At 35.5% G+C, this 18,694-nt stretch overlaps 3 protein-coding genes across 5 annotated transcripts; 2 read left to right on the top strand and 1 right to left on the bottom strand.

Moving 5' to 3' along the window:
- Nucleotides 1–1,876: 1,876 nt before the first annotated feature.
- LOC106386117 lies at nt 1,877–3,529 on the bottom strand. Its single transcript, XM_013826008.3, has 2 exons — nt 2,714–3,529; nt 1,877–2,280 (listed from the first exon to the last, which is right to left on the bottom strand). Exons 1-2 carry the CDS (start codon nt 3,379–3,381, stop codon nt 2,226–2,228), a joined length of 723 nt encoding a protein of 240 aa, XP_013681462.2. The 5' UTR covers nt 3,382–3,529; the 3' UTR covers nt 1,877–2,225.
- Nucleotides 3,530–5,760: 2,231 nt separating this feature from the next.
- LOC106386108 (putative pentatricopeptide repeat-containing protein At1g77010, mitochondrial) lies at nt 5,761–8,846 on the top strand. Its single transcript, XM_013826004.3, has 2 exons — nt 5,761–8,154; nt 8,429–8,846. The coding sequence occupies exon 1, from the start codon at nt 5,823–5,825 to the stop codon at nt 7,833–7,835; it is 2,013 nt and encodes a 670-aa protein (XP_013681458.2). The 5' UTR covers nt 5,761–5,822; the 3' UTR covers nt 7,836–8,154; nt 8,429–8,846.
- Nucleotides 8,847–11,089: 2,243 nt separating this feature from the next.
- On the top strand, nt 11,090–14,744 carry LOC106386061 (ACT domain-containing protein ACR3-like). Of its 3 annotated transcripts, none has more exons than XM_013825958.3 (7): nt 11,090–11,338; nt 12,084–12,178; nt 12,258–12,303; nt 12,384–12,498; nt 12,575–12,642; nt 12,946–13,659; nt 14,126–14,744. In XM_013825958.3, exons 2-7 carry the CDS (start codon nt 12,108–12,110, stop codon nt 14,462–14,464), a joined length of 1,353 nt encoding a protein of 450 aa, XP_013681412.2. In that variant the 5' UTR covers nt 11,090–11,338; nt 12,084–12,107; the 3' UTR covers nt 14,465–14,744. The 3 variants fall into 3 exon arrangements, with proteins under 3 accessions (XP_013681412.2, XP_022560646.2, XP_048616857.1); XM_048760900.1 differs by lacking the exon at nt 11,090–11,338 and adding an exon at nt 11,368–11,994; XM_022704925.2 differs by having other exon boundaries at nt 11,124–12,178.
- The last annotated feature ends 3,950 nt before the right edge of the window (nt 14,745–18,694 follow it).

The following is an 18,694-nucleotide window of genomic DNA, read 5'->3' as shown; positions in this document are numbered from 1 at the left end:
ATTAAAAATAATAAATTATATATTTTAAATATTTATTTAGGTTTCTTTTTTTTAACGCTAATTTATTATGATATTACAATTATGATATGAGAAAGATTACATAGACGATTCGACAACCGACAATACTGCCGTCCTATGAAGATCCACGTCAGACCAGATTTATTTGCACCATGTTAAAGATCTCTTGTAAGTCTTTCTTCCGTAGTCTGCATAATTGTTTAATAAATCGCTTTCTCCGGAACTTGCAACCTGCATTTCCTGTAATCTGCAAGAAATATTTATTTAGGTTTCAGATACTAATTTGAATTTTAGAACCAAAATTTTTCATATTTATTGGGAGATCTAGAATATCGACCCAAATCCACTGGTCGATATATTAAAATAGGATACTAATCATTATCTATATATATTATTCCATATTAGTTTAGGAAATAAGGTTAAAACATTCACTATCTAAACTAGAAATATTGTATAAGAGTCTAACAATATCATTCTTCAGATTCATCCTCTCAATAATTTGTCATGGGAACAAAACTAAAATCTTCACAGCTATTCTTAAAATCTTGTTGTTCTAGCAAATCGTAGCCCAACAATTCTATTAACATTTTATTTGTTTCTCGATTTGAAGCAAGGGAAATTGTTCAACAATTCAAGCATTCATTCATCATCCACTTTCGCATGGCTATTAGCTCACGAAAGAAATTCAGATTTCTTGACGGCAGCCTATCTAAACCGGCAGCCAATTCACCCTACCATGAAGATTAGACATCAAACAATCATCTCATTATAGAATGGATAAAATTAAACAAACAATCAAACCAAAAATCATCAATCTTCCGCAACATGAATAACCGTCGTTGTTTCTTAAACCAATGGTGTTTTCTCTTCAAGTTATTACTTCAGTTATTGCGCTTCATCAAGCCGTACCACTACCTAATACTCCCTCCGTTTCATTTTAATTGTCGTTTTAGAATCGGACACACAGATTAAGAAAACATATAATTTTGCATATTTTCAAAATAAAAATATCATTATCAATACATGTAACCACATTTCAGTTAATGAAAAAAATATATTAAAATGTAAAGTCAATAAATTTTACATTAAAATTATAAAATAACACTTATTTTTAAAATGAAATTTTTACTTTACAACGACAAATAAACTAGAAGGAACTTCGTCAAGTTGCAAATTCTACTTCGACTCAGAGCTTTTATGATGTCCACGATTAGTGCATAAGCTCTCAATTCAATGTGCATAAGAACATACAATTGGATGTTACAAATCCCCAGGATTTGATTCTCCTACTTGATTTACTTCTACTACTATATTTCAAAAATTGTCTAACGCATGAACTTGAAAGAGACTATTGGGAGATCTAAAAGATTGACCTAAACCCAATGGTCAATAATAAGATATACATCAATATATTAGATTATCTATATATATTATTCCATATTTATTTAAAATATTATGTTAAATCATTTACTATATAAATGAGACATATTGTAACTTATTTCTTATGAGAGTCTTAACAATATAATTCTTCCGATTTATACCCTCAATAATTTGTCAATGTTCGTATTTTTGGGCAACATGTTCGGATTCAGATATATTGTATACAACTCTATACAATCCGTTTACATATTTTTACAATTCGTATCGGATACAAAAGATTTTCGGTTCGGATCTCTGGTTTTTTTTTGCCTAGGCCTAAACGGATCTCACACAAGCTCACAAAGGAGTGAAGGACCCACCGATCACCAAACTCTATCATCATCCAACAAGAGCATAAACAGACACAAAAGACTTCACTCTTCTTGAACTTGAAGCGAAGGCAAAGATTATTGACATTGATTTAGTTTTAGACCAAAGCAAAACCGTAAAGTTTTGATATATACAGATGAGCATTGGTACACTTTTATCGGTTAGCAAAAGCTAGAGTACCAATCTACATATTATAAAGATCATCATCATATGCTCTATGCATGCATTACATATGCTTATAAAGAAAATTCAGTGTATATAGAACTATAAGAAGAACAAAGGGATAGAATATTTGGTTGTACATTGAAGAAGATGTTCATGTCCTCTGCTTCCAACTTCACCATTCCTGGATTCCTTCGTCCATGGATTTACAGAACGCACTAAATCCAGCTCAGGTTAAAAAAAATCAGTAATCTTCTTGGTCAAAGAAGTGTATAAACCAAGAAGAACATTTCGTTTCAATCTCGTAGATTTACATTCCAGAGGAAAGATAAGCATCCTTTGTTTTTATCCCTGTATTAGGAAACAGAGAGAGAGAGAGAGAGAGAGTTAGGCATAAATTTAGTTGCTCATGTAATCAATGTATACTGCTCTACACAGCACATGATTAGCATCTTCAGTCATCACCATTGAGCAAACAAAGTCCAAAGCTGTAAAGAAAAATCTCGTGCAACTAACAAACCTACATTGACCCTTTTCTAGGACCATTAACTTCAAACCCACCACAACAAGCGACCAATACCACAGTATCCTTACAAGATTCACATGACAAAGAGACAAGAGTATCACAAAACAGTTCGTCGGCATCAGTAAGAATTAAGACCCAAATCATATTTCAGTTTTCTTTCTGTATCAATTCTCAACTCTAAAACTAATAAAGCATTTCTATGATCAAAAATATATTAAAAATAAAACCTTTAACTTCCCGCAGAGTTTATGGATATACCTTAGACTGCTTCTGCTTCGATCCCTATTGCTTCTGCTTCGATAGCTATTGCTTCTGCTACTACTACCAGCACTGCTCTTTGAGCCCCCACTGTTGATCCTCGAGACTTCTCTCTGACTCCTACTCGATTCTGACTTCCACCAATCTTTATCCTCTGAGATGGAAGGCCTGGGAGAGCCTCTGCTTGTCACAGAACCATCATCTTCATCCTTCTTCTTGGTCTTTTTCTTGGCGCCCAAGCTAACAGGAAACCCTAAATTCAGAAGAAACCCACTGTTATTCACTCCCCTGTTTCTCACCGGATCGACCCATCTGTCGCTCTTTGACTTCCTCACGACTTTGCTCTGCATCTTTCTCCTCTGAGGCATTTCATCGAACATTTTCGGATCTTTCTCCTCTTCCTCTGTTTTCACCTCAACGAGATCCTTCAAGGAGAGCTCGTAGCACGACTCGGGCATCTTGCTAACCATCTCCATAAGCTCTCGTTGACCACGAGCGATGACCTGAGCCTTGGAAACAGGAGAGAGGTTCTGGTGATTGGCTTGAGGGCTCTTGGGTGGGCTGGTTCTCCACAGAGGAGGCGAGCAGACGCCGGAATCTGGATGATCATCGAAGGCTCTGGGGAATATCAAATGGGTATTGAACGATTTTGAAGAAGGATCAAACATTTTTTGTGACGATGATGGTGGTCGTTGATCTTTCGGATCTTGCTTTGAAGGGACAAACAGTTTAGAGTCTTGTTCGCAACTTGACAAAGAAACTCTGTTCTGTTCTGTTCATACACGCCCTTCGCATCAACTGCATTGTGTAATAATGTATTTATATCTACAATTTATTTTAGAGACAAACATTTAGGAAATTAATAGAATATAGTAAAACAATTATTTTGGTTTTTTTTTATAATGATTTATTGATATAGGCAAATCTTCTAAAAGAAAGCGTGCGCCGGAGATAATCTAAATCCATTAGGTTATAATATTTGTAAATTAATAGATTATTTAATGTGATGTATTAATAGATTCTGAAAATCTTTTACATGCTAATACCATAGTGGTTTTTTATTTTTTGCCGGCTGCATTTTTGTTGTGTTATCTATTTTTAGGTTTAATTTACTCGTCCGTACTTGTTAACCACTAAACATAAGAAAATGTTTTTTTCATGCTCTCGCCCTTAACATAAGAAAATGTTTTTTTTTCTCAATCATTTGGGTTTATGATTTTATATAACGGGAAATGTGAACCCTTGCTAGTTGGTACGTTCCCTTTATATTTAATGACTGGTTTATGTTACTTTTTATTTTCTTTTTCAAAAGGATACTTTAGTTTGTTGTATATATAACATCTGAATCATTATTAGTATGTTAATTGCGGTTGCTGTAATGCGATGAAATCATGAAGGAAATTTAGTTGAAAATATAATAATATTTCAATATTTTGTTCTAGAAGTTAAAAACCATCGAAACTTCCTTTAGATAAAACTGTTTAATCTGCCATTATTTGACTATTAATAGGAGTATATAGGCGTTCATTGCGTTAAAGATACGTCAATAATTCATTAGTCATTCTGATGTTTCTACTAAAGGGCATAATCGTGTCAAATGGATTATTTTTCCCTTCATAATTCCATAACGTATCTATCAAGACGAAGAAAGAACATGTTAAGCCAAAAAAAAAGACGAAGAAAGAACATGAGAATATTACGGTGAGAGACACTTTCTATGTTGCTTTACTTGCTTTCAACTCAATACAGTAAAGTCGTGTTTTGTTTAAGAAGATTGGCACGTACGTATGAATAAAAACACCTCTCTGAATCTGATTTTCACTCATAATTTAGAAAGTTTTAGTTTTAGTAAACGTATATAGTATTTATTGTCTTAACATTCGACAAGAACTAGAGTTACTTAATTATGGGCAAAACTAACCTAGTACCTATGAAGAAATAATTTACAAAAACGAGAAAAAAAAAACTAATTTAAAATCGATACCTTATGTTAACAAAAAAAAGAAAAGAAAAATCGATACCTTATGATTGTAATTATGTGAGCTAAAATCGGTATAACAATTTCGACAACTACGCCTAACCATATATATATATAATAGCAATAATTCATAACATTGATAGCAATTTTGATCAAGTCCATTTTTTTTTATAAAAAGTCAACTTGTATGTCTTGTTGCTAAACGTTCACTATCTCGATATACAATATAATTCATTTTTTCTATGAATAAGGCAAAATCGTTGACATTACTTGTCCGATTAATCAACCACGAATACGTCCAACAGATATTCCCTTAACGTTGATAAGAAAACATACAGTATATTTTAATTAACGTTGTACTTCTTCCCCTTTTGCTTTCCTTCTAGAATTACTTAACGCACACTCCTCAATCCTGATTATAAAGTGATTTATTTTTGGGTTCACCTCTAGATTCACCGAACAATAGGATTGTGTTATTTTATATTTGATATCTTTTTAAAAAAGAAAACAAAATATTGTCAAATTATATTATATTTTTAAAACTAATAGGTAAAAAGAAATAAATAAAAAATAGTAGTAATTACAAAAAAAAATATTTTTAACTTCGTCAGCAAAACATTGAACCCTAAATCATAATCCCTAAACCCTAAATTTTAAACCATAAACTCTTTGGTAAACCCTAAACTTTAGGATAAATCTTAAACTCTAAATCAAAATCACTAAACACTAAAATACTCAAGGGTTTACGGTTTAGAGTTTTAGGGTTTAGTGTTTTTATTTAGAGTTTACGATTTATCCAAGGGTTTAGGGTTTACCCAAAAGTTTAGAGTTTACCAAGGGTTTAGGATTTACCCAAGGGTGTAGGATTTATGATTAAGGGTTTAGGGTTTAGTGTTTTGTCGACGACGTTAAAAAAAAATTTGTAATTTTTTTTTCTGTAACTACTATTTTTTTTTACTTTTTATTTTAAAAATATAATATAACTCTTGTAAAGTTCTTTAAAAATCCGAGAGTCGCGCGTTTTGATCCTCGTCGTACGACACCGTTTGGCCGTCGAGTGATTCTGATCCTTATAATACGGCGCCGTTTAGTCCTCGTAAGATTTTGATCCTTTTCCAGTTTTGTTGACTGATGGAAGGAGACTATCGGCGTCGCTACGTCGGTCTTCTTCAGTCATGCAGCAACAGAGAAACTCTATGGCGCCAAACCCACGGATTCTTCCTCAAGAAGGGCTTCCTCAGCTCAATCGTCATCGTCGCTAACCACCTCCTCCAAATATACACGCGCTGCGGAAGAATGAACAATGCACGGAACCTGCTCGACGAAATGCCTGAGAGAAACATTTTCTCATTTAACACAATGCTCGAAGGCTACATGAACTCTGGGGATAAAGGGTCTTCTCTAAACCTCTTTAACACGATGCCAGAGAGAGATTCGTACTCTTGGAACGTGGTTGTTTCCGGTTTCGCTAAAGCCGGCGAGCTAGGTCTTGCTAGGAGGTTGTTCGACGCTATGCCTGAGAAAGACGTTAAGACGTTGAACTCTCTGCTTCACGGTTATATTCAAAACGGTTACGCTGAGGAAAGTCTGAGACTTTTTAAAGAAGTGAGATTGAGAGCTGATGTTGTTACATTGACGACTGTTTTAAAGGCTTGTGCAAAGTTGGAAGCTTTAGAATGTGGGAAGGAGATACATGCGAGGGTTTTGATCGGTGGTGTTGAATATGATTACGTGCTGAATAGTGCTTTGGTTAATTTGTATGCAAAGTGTGGTGATTTGAGAATGGCTAGCGGTATGGTGGATCGTGTCGGGGAGCCTGATGACCATTCTCTATCTGCTTTGATCTCGGGTTACGCTAGTTGTGGGAGTGTGGATGAGGCTAGAGCACTCTTCGATAGGAGAAGGAACAGATGTGTGTTTCTCTGGAACTCTATGATCTCTGGTTATGTTGCCAACAATATGGAAACGCAGGCCTTGGTTCTTTTCAAGGAGATGAGGAATGAAGCTCAGGAAGATTCGCGTACTCTGGCAGCTGTTGTAAATGCTTGCAGCGGTTTGGGTATTATAGAGACTGGGAAACAGTTTCACTGCCATGCTTATAAATTTGGGTTAGGTGATGACATTGTTGTAGCTAGCACGTTGCTTGACATGTACTCCACGTGTGGGAGCCCGGACGAAGCTTGCAAACTTTTCAGCGAGGTCAAAAGCTATGACACTATCTTACTGAACTCTATGATCAAAGTATATTTCAGCTGCGGAAGAGTTGAAGATGCAAAAAAGGTATTTGAGAGGATTGAGAGAAAGAGTTTGATTTCTTGGAACTCAATGACTGTAGGATTCAGTCAAAACGGTTGTCCAGGCGATACGTTAGAGTACTTCCGCCAAATGCACAAGCTGGATTTGCCTACGGATAAGTTTAGCCTCTCCAGCGTCATCAGCGCGTGCGCAAGCGTTTCGTCTCTCGAACTGGGCGAGCAGGTTTTCGCGAGGGCGACTATTGTTGGTCTTGACTCTGATCAGATAGTATCATCCTCTCTCATCGACCTCTACTGCAAATGCGGATCAGTGGAGCATGGGAGGAGAGTGTTTGACACAACGGTGAAATCAGATGAAGTACCGTGGAACTCGATGATATCAGGTTATGCTACGAATGGTTATGGTTCTGAAGCGATTGAGCTGTTCAAGAAAATGAGTGTAAGACCCACTCGGATCACCTTTATGGCTGTTCTGACAGCGTGTAATTACTGTGGTTTGGTGGAAGAGGGAAGGAAACTGTTCGAGGCAATGAAGTTGGATAATGGTTTTGTTCCAGACAGGGAGCATTATTCAAGTATGGTCGACCTTTTGGCTCGCGCTGGCTATTTGGAAGAAGCTATGGATCTTGTGGAAGAGATGCCTTTGGAGGCGGATGCGAGCATGTGGTCGTCTGTTCTAAGAGGATGTGTAGCGAATGGAGACAAAGCCATGGGAAAGAAAGTTGCTGAGAAGATTATAGAGCTGGAACCGGAGAACTCAGTAGCTTATGTGCAGTTGTCCGCCATATTTGCAACTTCTGGAGATTGGGAAAGCTCAGCGCTTGTAAGAAAACTGATGAGAGAGAAGCATGTAAATAAGAGTCCAGGTTCCAGTTGGGCTGAGTGTTGATTACTCAAATTTGAATGTGAATAATACCAATTAGAAGATGAACAACAAGCCAAGTTTGAGTCAGAGGAAATGCTTCAAATGGATTGGGAAAAATTGCATTAAAACAAAACTGCTTATTGACGTTTGGTGAACATAAGCTAAACGTCTTCTGTCATAGTTCCTGTCTGGCCCATTAAGTAATTATTTGCTTCTGGTCCTTGGTTTCTGCATTGGACTTATTGCACCAAGGACTACCATGATCTATACATTTGAAGCAGAGGATATAAGATGGAATAATCCTTCACTTCAAAAAAGAATCTCAAATCAACAACCATTAGAGGTCAGTTCTCACCTTTCTATTGAGGTGCATGCAGCAGTTCTTATTGTTACTACATAGAGAATAGCAATTTTAGGTCTTCTCCATTTTTTATGGGTTTTTTGGTGACTGGAAACGAAATTAGACACATCCATTTTGATTTTGCAACATAATAAGAAGAACATGAATAGCTTTGTTAGTCATTCTATGTCACCCATCACAGATTTGTGATTGAAAACAAAGGGATTAGATTGTTTTATGGACATTTCCACCAATTAAATATGATGTTCTGCCGCAGGAATCTCCAGGAATAAGAACATTGGTTGAAGGGATTTTAATCTGAGACACAAAACTCAAGATCGCTATCCTCTTTGGTTTTCTTGTCCAAGTAAAAATAGTAGTTGTTGACTTTAAAGTCTGAGTGCATCATGTGAGTCACCCAATCTTTTTGAGTGGACCAAAGTGGTAAGCATAAGGGTTGTTTCAAAAATAGTGTTTTGAAGATATCTTTTGTTGTTCAACATTTAAGGTGGGAGAGGTTGAGGCCATCACATGTTCCACTAAGTAATGTTCTTTGTAGGAAAAGCACTTTGGCATAACTCTATTTTTCTTGTTGGTGTTGTAAACGAAAATAGAAGTAAAATAGAGAGCGAGAGGATGATGGAGTTAACAAGGAACACAAAATGTGGAATACATTATTGAGACTTTTGAAGATCTCTCCCATTCACATCAAATTCTATCTCTTGCCAGTTTCCTTTTTATTAAAAGCTTATTCCTTTTCAAGAAATCTCTCATCTTCTATCGTCATCAAAACTTTATTTCAATAATAATCCTTTGTGACACAACAATTCGAATTTAGGTATCTAAATAAAGCATAATGGAGAGTATGAGCCACCCATAATTGAGGAGAATCAATCTTTCACATCTCTCTAGGTCAACAATTTGATCTTTCTTCTTACAGTGATGTTCTTTGAGGTATCGGTTCAACCATAGTTTTATTGTGTGTAATATGTTATCAGTACAGCATATTACAATATCAGAATCTAAGTCACTTTTTAGTACACATGCTTTGAACTTGTTAACAATCTCATTAAGGAGGAATTCAAAACAGTCACTTATTGTTATAGGAATCTTGGTAGAGGTTATGAATTATTGCAGATTTGGCTGGATTATATGTGTACTGTTTGTGGTTGACAAAGAAAATAAGTGAAGTGGTTTGTGATGTATGCATGGATATATAAGACAAAGTTGATGGGTGTAGTTTAGCAAAATAAAGTAACTAATGGACCATTGGGGTAAAGTGACGTCGAGAGGATGTAATGTAGGGGAGGCCATTAGATTAAACAGCAAAGATACGGAATCTTCTCTTAGCTTTTGTGACTGGCATTTTTCATTAATTTATAGCAACCACTATAAAAAAGAAACATAAGTTGGTGAAACAATATCAAGGGATGATGTGAATCATTCAAATTGACGGCAAGTTGTGTTGGTGGTAGTAGGAGAAGCCCATGGAAAGCAAATATAATGATAAAAATAATGATATATAGCCACATGCCATTTGTAATTTTAAAAATGGAAACTGAATTCATGATATTTTTGAGAATATTAGCTTTTAAAAATAGCATCCACTATAAGCTCAACAGGTTGAAGAAGACTTAGTACATGTCTGGAGGTAGAACACCTGCCTCACCAGCTGCAAGGATGATCAGAGGAGATGTTTAGAATTCAGTTTGGAGTTTCTTGAATATTGGGCCTTACAAAAATGTAACAACTGGAAAATAATGAAGCCCAAAATAGACTCTTTAAACAAACAAATATTATCTAATAGTAGCCCTGGGACGGATCCGGATATCCGGGAAATTTAGGGTATCTGGATCCGGATCCGGATCCGTCGGATCCGTTGATTTAATATCCGGATCCGGATTCGTGGTTTCTGGATATCCGGGTTTCGGATATCCGTCTCGATATTCTATTATCCGCGGATATCTGGATCCGGATCCGAATCCGTCAAAATAATTAAAAATAATTTTTTTAACAAAAAATACTAATTTGTTTTTAATAAAATACATAAATTAAATATTTATAAATATATTTATATATGTTTATAATATTGTAAAAGCTAAATTATAATATTATAAGATTAATTCATGTATAAATATTAATATATCAAATATAAATATTAATAAAATTTAAAAATTTAATGTATTTTAAAAATACGGATCCGGATCCGGATATCCGGACCTAAAAATTAAGATATCCGGATCCGGATTCGGTTTACACGGATCCAAGATTTTACTATCCGGATTCGGATCCGGGCACCCCGAATATCCTATTTTCGGAGCGGATCCGGAGCGGATCTCGGATCGAATCCGGATCTCGGATAATAAGTCTCAGGCCTATCTAATAGTGTTAGTGTTATATTTTGATCCAAAAAAAAAAAAAAAAAGTGTTAGTGTTATATTAAACCGCCGTTATTGTTTATGCGCGTCTGTTATATCGTCTACCTTTACTTTAACCGTTTTTGAACTCAGTAGTTTTGTCACTATAACGCTATTTATGACGTTTTTCATGTCGATGAAGCAATCAAGTGAAAAAAACGCACCGTGATATCCAAACGTTTCCATCTTCACGCGCTCTTTGCGTTATTATACACAAAGTAATTGTTGAGATTAGACTGTTTAGTGATATAAACTACAATTATTAACTCCAACACAAAGCACACACATAATGTTATCAAATATCAAGTTGTAAACACTGCTAAGTGCTAATGGACTTAAAAACATCAACAATGGAGAGTGTAAGACACGCGCTGTAGCTAGCGTGAGTAAGAGAGTGGAATAGTTTCGTATTAACACCACCACTAATTATAATGTTCGCTTCGTCATGTCTGATTAATTCTCATTTAATTAAAGGCTCTAGAAATGAAACAGTTTCAATTAAATTTTAGAGGGTTTGTCGTATTAAGATTCCTATTACTTCAAACTCATTAAAAGAGAAAGAAAAGAAAGAGTAGAGGCAGACAGACATCTCTTTTGTTTTTGCTTGAGGACACTTGCTCTGCTTCTGTCTCTGTCTCCTCCGTGTATCTTTTGTCTTCTAAAAGATGTAAAGATTTGTAATAATCTCTCCACAAGATTTCTCTCTCTGTCTCTCTCCTATCACCGTCTCCACAAAACTTGAGCTTTCTCTGAGCTCTCTCATACTAAAGGTAAACGATTCTCACTCTCTCAACACTTCAAATCTGTAATCTTTCTAGGTTTTCTCCACTGTCTTTCTCAAGTTGTGATTCTGCCATAAATGGGTTTTAAAAAAAAAATTTATCATGGAATCGACTAACATAGAGTTTGTCTCATTTTCATTGTTGTTGTTGTTGTTGGTGTGGCTGTGTGACGCTGTTCTCAGTGGTGCAAGTTGGCATATTGTCATTATTTTATTTTTATACTAGTGTACAGTGTTAACATTTTAGATTCCATCTTTGACCAATCATATCTTCTTACATCAAAGTTTTTTTTTTATTACTTTATATATTCCTCCATGTTTTTTTCACTTTTAAAAGCTACTTCTAAGTTCATGGATCCTTTATGCATACTAGGGAGGAATCTCATGTCAACTCTTAGAGAAAAAAAGAAAGAAAAGAATTAAAACAGTTGCTCAGAATATATCTTTCTAGTTTTGATTTTCATAGTTTAGAGAGAGACTTTTACGAATCTATTCTTCTTTCTATCTCCTCTGGTTGAGAAGGACTAGAAAAGGAGGAAAGAGAATCTCAGTTTGTGGTTTCTCGTTATGAAAATCTTTATCTCTCTATCTTCTTCTTCTGTCTAGTTACTTAGAGGCCAAGATTCACTTATTTTGATCCTGCAGGCAAAAGCTTTTCTTGCAACTTGTTGAGAGCTGCTCTGTCTTGTTATGTGTCTTGTTTGATATATATAACTTCTTTTGGTTAACTTCAGAACGTGTGAAGAGCTTAAAGATTAATGGCTAAAGTTTACTGGCCCTACTTTGATCCTGAATATGAGAACTTGAGCTCCAGAATAAATCCTCCAAGGTAATATTAATCACCAACTCCTTTAAGATTATCACATACTTAATCAAGCTCATACTCTTCTATGTTGTTGTTGTTGAAGTGTGTCTATAGACAACACTAGCTGCAAACAATGCACTCTTGTCAAGGTAAAAGCGTCCTTCCTTCTCTAATTAACACCATTTGAAATTGGTTTTGAATTTTGATGTGTGTGAGTGTTTATTAATAGGTTGACAGTATGAACAAACCTGGTATACTACTAGAAGTTGTGCAAGTTCTAACCGATCTTGATCTCACTATCACCAAAGCATACATCTCTTCTGATGGTGGATGGTTCATGGACGGTAATAACTGCACATTTATATAAATGTTTCACTCCAATGAAGCACTCATTTGATTCCATCTTTCACATCTTAATAGTTTTCCATGTCACTGATCAACAAGGAAACAAGGTTACTGATAGCAAAACAATTGATTACATCGAGAAGGTATGTAATAAAAACCTGTAAATGTATGGTTTTGTATATATATACTCTCTCCGCTCCACGAATATGAATGTTTTGAGAAAAAAATTTGTTTTAAGTTATATTTTTTAAAGTTTGTATGCATATTTAATAAGTAAAAAAATTTGTTAAATTCAAGTAGTTATGATTAAAACTATTGGTTTAAATTATAGGTTAATTTATAGGAAGTTGTTTTTACACATTAATCATTTTTTATTATATGTGAAACCAGTAAAAATGTATCATTGTGGAAGAAAGGGAGTATATGATTCTTGTACTTCTTGTCAGGTGTTGGGACCAAAGGGTCATGCTGCGTCTTCACAAAACACTTGGCCAGGTAAAAGAGTCGGTGTCCACTCACTAGGCGACCACACATCAATCGAGATCATTGCTCGTGACCGTCCTGGTCTCTTGTCTGAGATCTCAGCTGTACTAGCAGACCTACACTTCAATGTAGTGGCAGCTGAAGCATGGACTCATAACCGTAGGATCGCTTGTGTTCTCTATGTGAATGATAACGAGACCTCTAGAGCCGTTGATGATCCAGAAAGATTGTCTGCAATGGAAGAGCAGCTCAACCTTGTGATACGCGGGTCTGAACAAGAAAATGAGAAAGTTGCTCGGACGAGTCTCTCCATTGGGTCCACTCATGTTGACCGTAGGCTTCATCAGATGCTTTTCGCTGATAGAGACTATGATGCAGTGAGTAAGGTTGATGGTTCTGGACTCGAGCCTAAGATCACTGTTGAGCATTGTGAAGAGAAAGGTTACTCTGTGATAAGCGTGAGCTGTGAGGATAGAGCTAAGCTGATGTTCGACATTGTATGCACGCTTACTGATATGCAGTACATTGTGTTTCACGCCACGATTACATCGAGTGGTCCTCATGCCTCTCAGGAGTATTTCATCAGACACAAAGATGGTTGCACTCTTGACTCTGAAGGAGAGAAAGAGAGAGTTATCAAATGCCTAGAAGCTGCAATACATAGAAGAGTCAGCGAGGTAAAACACACACATCTTCTTTTTGTGTTTCTTGCACTAGAAGTAACAGTTTCTTAATTTTGGCTGAAACTCAGTTCAGAGAGGTGAGTTAACCCTTAACCACACACATCTTCTTTTAGTTTTATTCTTTTAATAGAAGTAACAGTTCCTTAAGTTATTGTCTAAAACTCAATTTTAGTGAGACAAGCCAACCATTAAACACACACACACATCTTCTTTTGATGTTTCTTGCATTAGAAGCAACAGTTCCTTAGGTTATAGTCTGAAACTCAATTCAGTGAGGTAAGTTTACCCTTAAACACACACATCTTATTTTGATGCTTCTTTCACTAGAAGTAACAGTTCCTTAAGTTATTGTCTGAACTGTATTTAGGTAAGTTAACGCTTAAACACATACATCTTCTTTTAGTGTTTCTTGCGTTACAAGCAATAATTTCTTTAAGTTATTGTCTGAAACTATTTCTAGGGCTGGAGTTTGGAGCTATGTGCAAAGGACAGAGTTGGACTTCTGTCTGAAGTGACTAGGATTCTGAGAGAGCATGGTCTTTCAGTGACTCGAGCTGGTGTGACAACAGTTGGAGAACAAGCGGTTAACGTTTTCTATGTGAGAGATGCTTCAGGGAATCCAGTGGACGTGAAGACGATAGAGGCGTTACGTGGAGAGATTGGACACAGTATGATGATTAACGTGAAGAACAAGGTACCTAGCAGGAGATGGAAAGAAGAAGGTCAAGCTGGAACAGGAGGAGGGTGGGCCAAAACCAGTTTCTTCTTTGGGAATTTGCTGGAGAAGTTCTTGCCTTGAGAGACAAGGTAACTTGTATATAAATGTTGTTACATTTGTGTGGATAAAAATGTACTGTAAAATGTGTAATATGTATGATCTAGAAGGTCTAGTGGGAGTGTTTTGACTTGGTCAGGGATTTTGGTTTTACTTTAGTCATAGTATGACCGTGAAGTCCACCGTTTGAACATGGTAGAATAATATGGAACTTTTCCTGTTGGAAGGTTTGCTTTTGTATATGAAACTCGGTCCTCGCGACCTTATTGTCTTTGTCCCAAATGTATAATATCCATTTTGTTAAGATTTGTCATTTTTTAATGTAACTTTTTTTTCTGAGGAATCTATGTTGTGATTCAATTATTAAGTTGGTGCACTGACTTGGCCATGACAATGAGGATTGACTAAACATAGGTATTGTATGAGTGTATGACTTGGCCATGACAATGAGTGTATGAGTTTATTTCTTAATTACTAGAAGTTTATGGACAAATGGACCAAAGTTCGTAATTCCTCCAAGTAGAACCGGACAAATAAACCGATCCCAAAAATCCGAACCGAACCGAACCTGATCCGATAAAATTGAATCCAAACCGATCCAAACTCGACACAAATACCAAATGGATCTTATTTTATGGTATTTTGGGTTATAAGTGTTATCCGAACCGAACCCGAACCTAAATGGATACCCGATATAATCTGAAACATTCAAAATCCCAAAAATTATTTTGTACCAAACATGATCTCAATTGATAATATGTAAACGAAAGGTACACTAAGATATTATTGAAAAAATCTAAAATAATTATCTATTACATGGAGGTGGATGGTTGAAAGTGACGATTCAATCTTGAAATTTTTAGATTTTGGTTTTGTTTTCATTGAATATTGTTTTTCATATCATGAGAACTTGATTTTCGTTTTATGCTTTCATTTATTTGATTTTCTTTCTATCAATAACTATGTTTACCTTTCGTTTAATTTTGAATGAACATTTTTTATGTTCCTCTCTTATTTTTGAATCGATTTTAGTTATGTTTTGGTTACAAAATAGGTGCAAATCAGGTACTTTAAAACTGAAGAACCGATTTTATTTATGTTAATACAAATAAGGTATTTTTAAACCGAAGAACCGATTGGGAGCCGAACCCGAAAGTACATCGGGTTGTACCGGTTCTTTGAAGATTTAATAATTCTGACTCGAACCTGATAGAACCCGAATCAGTCTCGAACCGAACTTTCATATAATCCGAATGGAGCTGATTTTGATAAACTCGAATAACCGAGACCTTGGACATAATCGAAACCCAATTGCGAGCCCAAATGCTCAGGCCCACCTCCAAGTTTGAAACTGCATTATTAGTTTCATCTCAAACGTCATTTATTGTTTTTATATACTCAAAATGAAATTAAATATTTCTGTTATGGCTAGGCCCTAGAAATGGGGAAGACTAATGGAGAGTAGAGGTGGGAAAGTCGAAAAGCAATAGTGGAAAACGGCATGGAGTGCGGCCTATGATAAGGCTAACAGCCTAGTCTAAAGTATGCACGAAACTAGGGAAAAAGTTAACGGCTTGCTGTTTCCATGTCATTTCTTGGTTACTACTCTATCCGTTTCAATTTAAATATTGTTTTAGAATAAAAATTTGTTTTAAAATTTTAATGCAAAATTTATTAACAATATTCTTTATTTATTTTTCTATTAATTGAAATATTGTTAGATGTATAATAATAATTTTATTTTTTGAAAATATACATGTCTTTTAAGCAGTACTTACAGAATAAAGCTCGTTGTGTAATCCCCTAAAAAGAATTACAATCTCCTTCTCGTTGAAACAATCCACACGGTACGTTTTATGTTTACGATTCAGGTTGCGTATATTCTTTATATTTATGTAAAATAATAATAAAAATGTTATTGCCTGTTGAATATATATGTTCTTGAATAAATCTTTTTCGGTATGTTACGTGAGCATACAAACAAACAAACCGGTGAATATGACAGTTTAGATTTTGATTATCTTTGTGTTGACATGGCGAAATAATAAAAATATGATGTATTCATCAACTCTGTCATATGTATAATTAGTGTTGTCATGAATGTACCAATATAGTTACTAAATTACGGTATATTTGGTTAATAACAAAACGTGTCAGTAACTTAACAATAGAACCAATCAAATCTCAAGCAGTGGAAGAATGAAGTATAGGTGGGAAGTTCCTCCATCGCTGGAAAAACGTGCTCACCAACCCATAGGCCTCCCTCCTGAGCATCAAGGTGCATGTTGTCTCGTTATTGCGTGTTGCATTCTTTCTTCTGTTCTTAATTATATGGATCTCTTATTTTTCTTATTTATTACGGTCAAATGTATTTTTTTTTGGTGATTAAATTTTAGATGGTTGTATGAAGAGTTTTATATAATACAAAAAAAAAACAAAAGGGTGTACTAACTATTAAATACTAACAAATACAATAACAGTTACTCCCTCCGTACTATTTTAAAGGGTGTTTAAGCATTTTTATTTTGTTTCATAATAAGTGATGTTCTCACATTACTAGATAAAATTTAATGTCAATTGAAATTTGCAACTAATTACAAAATACTACTTGTTTTTCTTATTGGTTAGACTGATTTTATTTAATGCAATTTTATGTAACCAAGATAAATTACATAAAAATTTGTATTTTCTTAATCTTTGTGTAAAAACCTTAAACACCACTTAAAATGGTGCAGAGGGAGTATTAGTTTTTTACAATGGATATTATTGTATCTATGTTATTATTATTTTTTGTTGTGATTTTCGATGGTGCTATTCCCTGTTCGGGAACGCGCTAGGCGTTAGTCGGGCGGTCGGGTTGGACCTAGCGCCTAATGAGAAAATCGGGGATTAATCGAAAATTATGTGGGGCAGAATTTTTAGATGGTTTACTATGTTATAAAACATGTTAATCTTTAATTGTGTATAACATTAATACATTTACATGTTTAAGATTGTATAAAACACACAAATAGAATATATAAATTTAATATAGTGTAATTTTCATCAAAATTATGAATATAAATGATATTTATAAAATTTTAGATCAAATAAACAAATAAAAATATTATTTAAAAAAAAATAAAAAAATAAAAATAAAAAAAATAAAAAAAATAAAAAATAATAAAAAAATAGATTAGGCGGCCGGCTAGGCGGCTAGGCGGTCATTTAGGCGGTCTAGGCGGAAAAAATTGGATATCCGATTTTTTTAACCGATTTGGCATAAATCGGAGCAGAAGAGTGACGCGTAGCGCCTAGACGGCCGATTTTTAGAACAAGGGTGCTATTTAAGAGTTGAACTTGCAAAATATTATTTTGTTAGTAATCAGTGGAACAGTCGAAAATTTTCCACTGTCTTCTAACCATAAATTAGAACCGAAAGGTCCTACAAGTATATATATTCCGCCAAAAGGTCCAAAACCATCAATTAGAACTGAACAATCATATGATAAAAAGTATAAGCACTATTGTGCATAGGGCTTTTTGTAGCGACCGTGTTCCGAAGATCGATGTTAGGATGATCTGAGGACTGACTGGCCGGACTGTGAGAACGTACTGAATGGATTGGATGATGCTAGAAAGAGCTGATCAGAGTTCGAAGGACTTTCCGTGGGTGGATGGGAGAACTTGGATCGGCGCCTGATTAGTAGTGACTAGAGCGGAACCATGTACCCGATTAAAGCTAGGAACAGATCTATTTTTGAGCCAAACAAAGCTCCATCAGTCAGTCTTACGCTCGGGTTATTGGACAGGCCGTTCGGTTTGTGGAACTCAGGATGTTTGGACAACTCGATGAAAATCCAGGCAAAGCGGAATTTTCGGACAGCGATGGTCGGATCCGGACAAGTGTTGTTGGATTCGTACAAGACGGATGAACTGGTCGGCTAGACAGCGATTGTCGGAAATCAGACAAGGCGGTAAAGACTGTCGGCTAAACTGAGATAAGCTGATTTAGTAGTATCAGTCTGATTCAGACAAGGTGGTTAGAGTTGTCGACTGGATCAGTCAGCTCTAGCTCGATTTTCGTCTAAGTAAAACTGGCGGGAACAGTTAAAGTCCGAAAAAGGGAAAAACTCGCGCTGGAACGCTTTAGAGCGCGGGGTGGCGGTTACGGATTAAGAGCCCCGTGTAAAATAAGCGGAAACGGTTAACTTGGAAGTTTCTCGGGCCTAAACCACCCAACTGCCCATTTTAATCTTCTCCTCTGTCTTATTT

Source organism: Brassica napus, chromosome C6, assembly GCF_020379485.1.
Source record: "Brassica napus cultivar Da-Ae chromosome C6, Da-Ae, whole genome shotgun sequence".
In the NCBI taxonomy this organism is placed as follows: Eukaryota; Viridiplantae; Streptophyta; class Magnoliopsida; order Brassicales; family Brassicaceae; genus Brassica; species Brassica napus.
This window is presented reverse-complemented; position numbering and strand designations above follow the sequence as displayed.

Coding starts and splice junctions, on each gene's coding strand:
- LOC106386117 (XM_013826008.3), bottom strand. CDS start 3,381: ATGTTTGATCCTTCTTCAAAATCGTTCAATACCCATTTGATATTCCCC. Junction 2,281..2,713: donor CGAAGCAGAAGCAGTCTAAG/GTATATCCATAA, acceptor TTCCTAATACAG/GGATAAAAACAAAGGATGCT.
- LOC106386108 (XM_013826004.3), top strand. CDS start 5,823: ATGGAAGGAGACTATCGGCGTCGCTACGTCGGTCTTCTTCAGTCATGC.
- LOC106386061 (XM_013825958.3), top strand. CDS start 12,108: ATGGCTAAAGTTTACTGGCCCTACTTTGATCCTGAATATGAGAACTTG. Junction 12,304..12,383: donor AACAATGCACTCTTGTCAAG/GTAAAAGCGTCC, acceptor GTTTATTAATAG/GTTGACAGTATGAACAAACC. Junction 12,499..12,574: donor TGGTGGATGGTTCATGGACG/GTAATAACTGCA, acceptor ACATCTTAATAG/TTTTCCATGTCACTGATCAA.